Genomic DNA, 10,981 nt, shown 5'->3' with positions numbered 1-10,981 from the left:
GGAGAATGGAGGAGAAGGGATTGCAGCATGGCCATTCTCGCTTTTTCTGTCTCTCTAGCAAGTGAACGTGCCCTACAACAAAAATCTCTGCAAAAAAGCAGAGTATTGTAGAATACAATACATACCATACATTTTTTTAAAGTTCTGCTTTTATTACCAGCTCTTTTTTTTTTTTTAAGTCAAGGTTCAAGGCTTTCTTTCTTTCTTTCTTTTTTCTATTTTTTTCTTTATACCTACTTACCTACCTACCTACCTATTTTAATTTGCTGGAGTGCATGTGCACTCACTGGAGACAGAGGGAGAGAGTATGAAAAGCACGCCTTGCCCCCATGGGGTATGGTCACACCACAGTCCCTTCTCTGTTTCTCCTTTTGGGATTTTGGGCATACATGCCACAGGTATTTTTCAAGCTGCTGGGTCTGGGACTTGAACTGCACAGTCAGCCATGCAGCATCCAGCCACCTTAACCACCATGCCACAGCTGGCCCCCAAGGCCTTTTATTTGACCATGAGTCTCTTGATGGGAGTTTAATTTCAGATCCTTGTACCACCATAAATTTTCATTTCTTATTTCATTTTTCTTAATGAAAAGTGAGAACTTAGCTGTTTGACAAGCAACCTACATGTAAAGCCTTACAGATTTTTCAGATTTTCCCTGAAATGTTTATAATTGTCTTATTCACATCTTACTTGTCAATAATTGTTTTTAACCAGTTATCTTTTTTTTTTTAATTATCAGAGGGTATGTGCACTCACCAGGGAGAGAGAGAGGGGGGAAGAGAGAGATCACCCCTGTAACGGGGTGTGGTTGTGCCATACTCCTTTTACTTCCAGTTCTCCTTCCCATTAGGATTTTGGCACACACATGCACACATACTCGGCATGTTTTTCAAGATGCCAGGGATGAGGTTTGAACCATAGCCAGACATACAGGATCTGCTTTCTTAACCACTGAGCTATGGGGCTGGCCCGAACAGTTATCTTTATTAAAACTTGACCAAAGCATTCAAGGTAGTTTTTATAAAATCACTTGTCTTTTTATTCTCTTATTTTACTGGTTTATGTGATGTTAAATTATATTAAGTATATTTAAGATGTTGCATGCAGATAAACTTCTGTGTACTTTTCTGTATTTGGATTTACTTCAGTGAAACATACACCTAAACAGCGGTTAAGTACTAATGGTGCTATATATAGAATTGAGGATAGGTCCTCATTTTTAGTTCGCTGGATGTATGGGAAGAATGGAAAGGCGGGGCCAGGTGGAGAGGAGTCCTGATATCTCACTTCCTCAGTAAAGTACAGCAGTTTAATTTTGTTTTATTTGCCCCATCTCTGGATTCTAGGGTCTGCTGGGATGGTACATGGTGAAGAGTGGATTAGAAGAAAAGCCAGACTCCTCTGACATCCCTCGGGTCAGTCAGTACCGTCTGGCTGCCCACCTTGGATCGGCCCTTGTTCTTTATTGCGCCAGCCTGTGGACCTCACTCTCACTGCTGCTCCCCCAGCACAAGGTAAAGGGCAGTGTGTGTGGTTGCCACACCTGCACACATGGTGACAGGGCCAGGGGAGAAGAGAGGCTGATTTTAATGAGAGGTTGTAAGTCACATTTACCAAAAACTAGATGTTACCAAAGGGTAGGGAAACATTGGACTTTGGGTAACTTTGGAACTGCAAGGTAAAACGTAGTGTTTTTGTTGAGCTGGAACAATTTATATAAAGAAAAGTTAGCATAGGAGCTCTTCTGTTTTTTGTTTTAAAGTGAGAGAACAAGTACACCAAAGGAAGAGGGAAAGAAGAGAGGGTTTTTGTTTGTTTGTTTTTTTAATAGTTTGTTACAGGGTACATGTGCTCGCCAGAGAGTTGGAGAGAGAGAAGGAAAGTGAGAGTTCACCCCCTGGGAGTAGGGCCTCGCTGCAGTCCCTTCTCCCTCATTTTCCTCTTCAGATACTGAGCAAACATGCACAAGTACCCAATGTGTTTTTCAAGCTGCTGGTTCTTGGGCTTGAACCATGCAGTTGGCCATGTGGGATCCAGCCATCCTAATCACCATGCCACTCTTGGCCCTGATAGGGGTTTTTTCGTTTGTTTGTTTGTTTTTTCAATTTGACCAGAGGGGAGAGAGAAAGCAAGCCACCAGGTCTAAGAGTCAAACTGCTGTTGTCCATGTGGCAGTCCAGCACCTTAACCACCATGCCACCTATCGGCCCTCACTGTAGGTATTTCTGACAGGGTGTTATCATTGCAGACCTCTTCCCTAGCCTCAGCTAGCTAGGATTCCAGATATGTTCTGCCATGCACAGTGTGTGCAGGTGGCCCAGGATCTGAACCCACGCCTCCCCTGTGGTCCCAGCCTCACGTAGTGGTATGCCACTGTGCTGGGCCTGAGATTTTTTTTTTAATTGTGATAAGGTATGCATAACCCATGATTCGCCACCTTAACCATTTTGAAGTGTACAGTTTCATAATGTTAAGTATTGGGTTGTCGGGAAAGTCATGATGCATTTTCGCATAGAAAAACACGTCTTGACTTTCCCAATGACCTAATATGTGCCGATTTCTAGAACCTTTTCTTACCTATTCAGTAATAACTCACCATTTTCCCTTTTCCCTAGCAACTACCATTCTACTTTCTTTTTTCTTTCCCTTTTTTTTTTTTTTATTTTTTGCCATAGGGTGCATATGTTCACCAGTGAGAGGGAATGTGAAAATTGCCACGTTCTAATTTCTTTTCCATCCTCCTCTTGGAATTTTGGGCATACATGGAAACATGCCCGGCATGATTTTTAAGCTGCTGGATCGAGGGCTCGAACAACAGTCATTGTCTAGCCACCCCAACCACCGCCCTATCCACTGGCTCCACTTACTCTTTTTTTTTTTTAACTCACAATAAAGCACATGCATGTGTATGACAGAGAGAGGCACTCTCCATAGAGCTTGGTCACACCATGATCCCCTTCAGTCCTTTATCCTGCAAGGATCCTGGGCACATGTGCCCGTACCTGGGATGTTTTCAGATCTACCAGTCTAGGGACTAGAACCAGAGTCAGGAAGGAGCTTCTAGCTCTGCAGTATGGTGTGTTGCCTGTAGCACCACAGAGGCCAGACCCATTGCCCTTCCTGTCTCTAGAATTGAGCTGCTCTAGGTGCCGCATATAAGTGAAATCGTACAGTGTGTGTCTTCTGGCTGTCGTCTTCTACTTCGTGTAATGACCTGCAGGTCATCGTGTTGTAGCATGTGTCAGTTTTCTTCCCCTTTTAAGGTTGACCATTCTCCACTGTATGTACAGGGGGACTTCAGACAATTTGTGGAAAATAAAATCAAAGTAGGAATTACTTTGGTGCAAAAATATTTTTGAAATCCATACATGATTTTTTTATAACAGACATTTCCATAAAGTTCTTGAAGGCCCCTTGTATATATATATTTATTTTTCTCTTTTCTTTTTCTGGAGAGGTTTTTGCTATAGGGCATGTGCGCTTGCCAGAAAGACAGAGAGAGACAGAGAGACAGAAAGTGAGAAATCACCCCCCAGGAGATCTTGGGCACACATGCACACATGCCCAGTGTGAGTTCAAGCTGCCGGGTCCCGGACTCAAACCACAGTCAACTACGTGGAAGTCCAGCAACATAGCCATTATGCTAGCTGCTGGTCCCTATTTTTCACTTGATAGATACATGGGTAGCTTCCACTTTCTGCCATTGTGAGTAATGCTTCTGTGAGCATGGAGGTACAACTATCTTTTTGAGACCCCACATTTAGTTCTTTTGGCTATATATCCATACATGGAATAGCTGGGTCGGGGCCAGCTGGTGGCGTGGTAGTGAAGGTGGCTGGAATCCCACGTGTGGTTCGAGTTCCAGATCAGGGGGCTTGTAAAACACTTCAGGCACATGTATGTGTATGTGTCCAAATTTACAAGGGAAGAATGGAGAAGGGATTGTGGTGTGGCCATCACCTACACACATATCACACACTCCGACAGGTGCTTTCTCACTTTCCCTCTCTCTCTCATGAGCACACGTGCCCTCTAGTAAAAGGGGGTAAAAAAGGAAAGAGTAGCTGGGTCATATGGAAGCGAAGTCTACATTGTCGTTTGGGGAAGGTAAAAACATGACTTTTAGAAAAAAAAAGTGAAAAGGGTTCCAATAACAAGAGGTATCCCAACCGTTATAACTCTGAATTCCAGAGTGGATGACTGAATGACAAGGCAAACAAGACCAGAGCAAGAGGTTTCTTTATTTGTTTGTTTTCTTTGTCAGAGGACAGGTGTGCTTGCCCAAGAGAGATGGGGGGAGAAAGAGAGGGAGAAAGCACCCCCAAAGGGGTGTGGTCACACCAGTCTTTTCTCCATTCTGTCAGCATTTTGGACATGTGTGTACATGTCCCTGATGCATTTTTTTAATAGACCATAATTTAGTTTATTTTTAAAACCCATCTTGCCATGAATTCATAGGGAATAGGTTCCAGAAGCTCAGGCTCCTTTCCGTTGGTTCTCACAAAGTGTGCTTCTCTGGGTGGAGCAGGCTGGTGCTTCAGTTGACCCCAGGTACCTTTCTCTTTGGCTTCCTTCTTTTTCTGGTCATTTTCTTCACACATTTTAGGAAGCTATCTCTGCTTTTAGAATGTTTAATATGCTCAGTACACACATTAATTCTCTCAAGAATCTTGCCCTTAACTTGTTTGTTTACAGCAATGCCAACAGCATGCTGGGTAACATTGTAGACTCCTCCAGTTTTGCCATGCTCATATTTGTGGGGCATTCCTTTCTGAATAGTGCCCATTCCCTTGATGTCTACACTATCACCTTTCTTGTAGATTCGCATATATGTTGCCAAAGGAACCACTCAGTGTTTTCTAAAAGGCCTAGAGAACATGTATTCTGTTCTTTCCTCTTTCCCTTGTGTTCGTCATTTTGGTGAATTACTGGAAAATGGTGGTTCCGGCCAAAAGGACCTGATGCATTTTTATAAACATCAGGGCTAGGGTCGGCAGATGGCATGGTAGTTGAGGCACTGGACCTCCCACATGACCAGAGTTCAAATCTGTAGACATGGTGGCTTGCTTTCTCACTTTCTCTCTCCCACAACCTGGTCAAATTATGAAATAATAATAAATAAAATAAATAATTCTTTAAAAGGAAAAGAAAATTCTAGAGCCAGAATTTAAACTCTGGTTTTCATGTGAGATTTGAGAGATTTAAACCGTTTCCGCCTCATGAGGTCTGGCTCCCTGAACCACTAGACTGGAGCCAGCCCTCTACCTGCCCTTTGGGTGGTGTACAAGAGCCATGCTGTGTTGTGTATTTTAAATGAGGGCCTACCATTCAAGTCCAGCAGCACATTAAACCTTAGTAGTTTTGTCTAAAGGTATTTATTTTTCTTTTTTTTCCTTTTTTTCTTTTTTTTGATGTAGGGCACTTGCACTCACCAGAGAGACAGTGAGAAGGAAAGTGAGAAATCACCCCCAAGGGAGATGGCCACGCAGCAGTCCCTTCTCCATTCACTTCCTGGGATTTGGGGCATGCACGCCTACACACCCAACATCATTTTCAGGCTGCCGGGTCTAGGACTCAAACCATGGTCAGCCATGTAGGAGTCCAGCACAGTAACCACTATGCCACCAGCTGGCCTCATATCCGTATATTAATTAAAGGAAGATAGGAGTTTTAAATGGTCATGCTTTGGTGTAAAATCAAGATATACTTTTTTTTTTTTTTGAGGCCCTTATTTTTATCTCAAGATATCACACCCCTATAGGACTTTTTTTTCTAGTATTTAAAAACAATGAATATTATAGTAGGTATTGAAATTATGGGTTGACCTGGATAAATTACTATTGGAGAGAAGTTTGAGGTGACAGTGGAATTCTTGAGTAGAATCCTCACAGAGGTATTTGGAGCCAGCGGCCTAGATCCCAGTTAAGGCTAGAGATGCTCATTTGGTAGTTACCCTACATGGAGGCTGACTTGGCTGAGATGTTGACATGGTAGACCTTCCACAGGTGAGTAATTCCTTTCCTCCTGACTTTCAAAGCCCGGTTTCTAAAATGAGTTGCCTACACTTAACAGATTCTGCTTCCTGACAGCTCTGTCCTTTCAGTCCCTATAATCTGGCTTCCCCGCTCCCGTGTGTATGTGCATCACACTTACACTCACATCCACACTCTCGACGGAAATTGTACTCTTGCCAGTGACTTTCTCTCGGTTGTGTTTATTTATACCCACCCAAGAGCAGAAAGGACTTGAAATGAGAGTCATTTAACTGTGTACGGTAGTCACTTAAATTTCAATTCTTAAAATTAAGTCAAATTAACTTTATTTGAATAAACCTATTAGTACTCAGACTTCATATAAAATGACTTTTTAATGAATTTCCAGGCATACTATCCTGCTTCAAGTCCTTACTAGCTATACTTGATAGAACATTTCTTTCACCACAGAAATGTCTTTTGGACAGGATTGATATTCTGCTCTATAGTATCTTAGTAATGATACCTGACTTTTAAAAAATTTTTCCAGAGGTCATGTACACTTGCCAGAGAAAAAGTGTGAGAGAGAAAGCATCCCCCGATGGGGAGCCCTGATGGGGAGCCCTGATGGGATATGGTCATGTTACAATCTCCTCTTCTCCATTTCTCCGTCCTGTCAGGATTTGGGCGCACATGCCCACACACACCTGGCATATTTTTCAAGCCACCAGGGCCAGTATTGAAACTGCATAGTCAGCCATGCAGGATTTGGCCTCCTTAATCAGGAGGCCGTAGATCCGGCCAGTACCTAACTTTTTACCACATTGTAAACCATTTGAGGGTTGCACTTTGACCTAAGCCCTTTGTATCTCTTTTTTTAAGAATTACTTATTAATTTTATTTATTATTATTGCTATTTTTTAATTTGCTATAGGGCACATGCATTTACCAGAGAAAGTGAGAAAGCTACCTGTCAGGTCTAATACTCAAACCACAGTCAGCCACGTGGGAGTCCAGCACCTCATCCACCATGCCACCTGCTGGCCCCTCCTTGGTATCTTCTATATTCACCTGTTTATAAAGTCCTTAATGAATAGCTTGTTTATTAATTAGTGTCAGAAGTTGGCTATAGTAGAAATAAAAACAAATTTTGACTTAGGGCAAAATACTAAATATAAGAACCTAGGCATTTATACAGTTTTGATTCTGACTATATTTGGTAAGCACTAAATATTACAACACAAAAATCCAGCCCCATATACATATTTTTTATTTCCTAGGGGGCTCATGCACTCACCAGAGACCAGAGAGAAAGAGAAAGTGAGAAAGCACCCACCACGGGGTGATGGCCATGGTGCAATCTCTTCTTCATTTCTCCCTTCAGTATGAATTTGGGGTGTGCACGTACACGCTCCCAGTGTTTTTCAAGCCACCACATCCAGGACTCGAATCTTGCAGTTGGCAGTGGGATCCAGCTACCTCAACCACGAGGTCACCAGTCGGCTCCTCCGTTCCAGTACATCTTAAACCATATCATTTCTAGGCTAGCAGAGCATTTGTCCCCGAGTAATAGAAATCATTCGGTTACTGGATACATACCTAATAAGTATCAGTAGGCCAGCCAATGGCCTAGTGGTTAAAGCATCTGACCCATATGGACAACTGTGCAGTTCAAGTCCTGGATCTGGTGGCTTGAAAAATGCACCAGGCATATGTACATGCATGCTCAAAAGTCTGAAAGAATAGAGGAGAAGGGATTGCAGTTGACCATCCCCACTTGGGTGGGGGAGGGTGCTTGCTCACTTTTCTGTCCCTCCATTCTCTCTCTGGTGAATACACATGCAATCTAGCAAAATTCTTAAAAAGAATAAGTCCCTACATGCCAAACATCAGGCTAGGATTACTGTAGTAAGGAAAGCAGATGGCCGTTCCTGCCTTCACAAAACTTACAGGGTAGCAAAGACAGATAGCAAATACATAGTTATTAAAAACATGATGCATCTTAGAACAGAATTGCCACCACAGTCCTTAACTTACTGTAGGGGTTAGTGAAGACCGGATCTTAAATAGCGGTTGGGTTTGGCTGTGGAAATCTTTGCTGCCTTGTTCCTGCAGTGCAGATTGTCTGAGTGACTGCCTTTCTCGTAGCTACCCGAAAGCCGCCAGCTCCTGTGGCTGAGACGACTTGCTCACGGAACAGCAGGCCTGGTGTTCCTCACGGCGCTCTCAGGTAGGACTGGAGAGGCGGCCTGTTTTCATGCCACTCTGCAGTGGGATCTCTGCTGCTTCCCGCCTCTTTCGATTTCCTTTAGACGCCTGTCCTCCTCATACCATCATTTCCTCCTTCTGCTTTCTGTTTCTTCTTCCCTTCCAAAAATCCTACTTTCCAGTCAGTTGATCAAAAATACTGAGCATCTGTCAGTCACATCCAGACTGCCTCGGTTCTCACGTATGAACTCTGTATGACCTTGGTAAACCGTGTGACCTCTCTGGGCCTCAGCGACCTCGCCTGTAAAGTGGGGGTGATGGCAGTGGTACGAATGGTACGTTTGACGCTTGTAGAACAGGACCTGGCGTGTAGCCAAGGCTGCATAGCATCCGCTGTCAGACGAAAGGCCTGCCCTCAGAGATGATCAAAGGTGGGGGGCTCATTGAGGCAGAAAAGACCAGCACAGATGTGTCTCATTTTATAACCACGCCGTTCTCACCCTTGAACGGTAGAGGGGGTCAGCCAGTTCAGTTCTGTAGTCACTTTGGCCACGGTTCATGGGCTCAGGAGACACGCGGCGAGTGGCTGTTATAGTGGACAGCACAAATAGACAGCACTTAGGTTCTCACACAGAATTCTTCCAGACAGCACGTCTCTATAATAAAAATAATATTGATGCAAGCCAGTCATCCACCCAATACTCCCCCATTTTTTTCAGTAGATGAACATGAATTTAAACCTTATAAGTGACATTTACAAAAATAAGGAATGTGATCCAGTCTTCTCTGATCATAAATGATCAATCATTCATCATTAATTTATGAATGCCTGTCTTTATATGTTTATCCAGGATTCAGTTTGTCAGTTTTAGGGGTTTTCTGATTTCTGAGTTCGTTCCACAAACATTTATGGAGCACGTGGGGTAGACAGAAAACATAGCATGTCAGATGGTACTGGGTGCTGTGAAGAAACATGAAGCAGGCTAAGGAGAGTGAGCAGGTGTAGAAGGGGCCATTGTATGTGCTCATCAGTGGAGATCCCTTCGCCTGCTGCCATTTGAGTGGAGACCTGAGGAAGTGAGGGGGTCAGGCAGGCAGGTGTCCGGAGACGAGCTCTTACAGAAGGATTAGTCATACTCAGTGGAGAAGGAGGGGATCAGAATCAGGAAGGGAACTTTTCCAAATGAACACCTCTCCCTCCAGAGCCTCTAGTCCACTCTTGTGCTGGGAGCAGGTGAAGACGTGGTTTTGTGTGTTTTCAGTTCCTATGGGTATTAGGATAGACGTTCCCTGTTCGAGAGCCCTACTCTCCGACTACCCCACTGTCTAAATGTGAGCCAGCGTGTGGTCTCTGTGTCAGAATTGGTGTATGGTCTTCCTCTGATTTTAATGAGTACCATTTACCTTGGAATACAGGAGCTTTTGTGGCAGGGCTCGATGCCGGACTGGTTTACAACTCCTTCCCCAAAATGGGGGAGTCCTGGATCCCAGAGGACCTGTTTACCTTCTCTCCCACCCTGAGGAATGTTTTTGAAAATCCCACCATGGTGCAGTTTGATCACCGAATCCTGGTAAGTGTAGCTGGGACCTCCCTGAGAGCACAGAGAGCCTTTGACGGGCTTTGGAGGGTGGAAATGCAATTTCTTGTCCTTTTCAGAAGAAATTCTAGGACCCATTCTTTGATTTGACATTTTTGTCCTCATTACTCACACCCTGTCCACCCACATCCTAACTTTCAGGTTCTATCCTTTGACCACCTGGCAGGTGATAACCCTCCCAGTCCTGCACATTCCTAGAAAATATGCTGAAAGCAAAAACGAGAGGGTGAGCAGAGAAGCGAGTGCAGATTGTGATTGCCAAGCACAGGGCTGTCAGAGCTGAAGCAGAACCTCACGGAAGCAGGAACCTCATAAATACTTTTATTTAAGCTAATGTGTCCTTAGGGCTTGGTCAAGAGTGTCTTGGCAGCCTGGCCGTGATGAAGAGGAAGAGATCAACAGCAAGGGGCCCACGAGAGCCATTGCAGTAACGCAGAGAGAGTGAGGGGATCAAAGCTAGATGGTGGGAATGGGGAAGCTGAGAGAGGTGTGAAAGAAACAGAGGGTTAATATGCGTGACTGTTAGGAATGAAGCTAAAGAAAGATCAGGCGAGATCCCAGTCTCCTGTGGTATACTTAAGTCATGACCAACATGGGGCCAGCAGTTGGCCTGGTGGTTAGGCACTAGTCTCCCACGTGGCCAGCCACTGGCAGCTTGCTTTTCTTGCTTTTCTGTTCCCTCTCTGTCTGTCTCACCTCTGTCTATCTAGTGAGTGCATGTGCCCTGTAACAAATTTTTTTTAATTTATTCATTTTCTACATTAATTCACTATACACCATCACAACACACAAATGAATTTTCCATCCAAAATACACTGTGCATTGGCTCAATAAAGCACATCAACATACATGTTCTCAGCAAATAATTTTCCAATTCTTATGTCCTGCATACCTTGCCTTTTGTTTTGCCATCGTAGATTTCCCATCCCCCTCCCTCTGCTATGTCCCATCCTCCTCACCCATTGTCCCTGGCATCCATGGCTGCCCTCCATGCCTTCCTCCCCCCCCCATTCAATTGTTCTGCCAATGAACTTAATTAGTCTAAATATATCCAATAGCTAGCACAGCTGACACATACCTATACATGAACCCAAGTCTGACTTTAGGCATAAACCCCAGTGAGTAGAATGAACATACTATAAAGTAGTACCCAGCTGTGCCCATACAGCTCGCTGCAGTCGTCAAATATGCATTTTTTTTTTT

The 10,981-nt window shown here is 43.9% G+C and overlaps 1 protein-coding gene across 1 annotated transcript in view; it reads left to right on the top strand.

Moving 5' to 3' along the window:
• COX15 (cytochrome c oxidase assembly factor COX15) overlaps window positions 1-10,981 on the top strand; it is a 36,674-nt gene that overhangs the window by 17,657 nt on the left and 8,036 nt on the right. Inside the window, exons 6-7 of the mRNA XM_006157367.3 lie at window positions 8,121-8,202; window positions 9,597-9,751. Of these exons, the coding sequence (XP_006157429.1) occupies window positions 8,121-8,202; window positions 9,597-9,751 (237 nt within the window). The remainder of the gene's footprint in view (window positions 1-8,120; window positions 8,203-9,596; window positions 9,752-10,981) is intronic.

The sequence above is a fragment of the Tupaia chinensis genome, unplaced genomic scaffold, assembly GCF_000334495.1.
Source record: "Tupaia chinensis unplaced genomic scaffold, TupChi_1.0 Scaffold000539_1, whole genome shotgun sequence".
NCBI classification, from domain to species: domain Eukaryota; kingdom Metazoa; phylum Chordata; class Mammalia; order Scandentia; family Tupaiidae; genus Tupaia; species Tupaia belangeri.
This window is presented reverse-complemented; position numbering and strand designations above follow the sequence as displayed.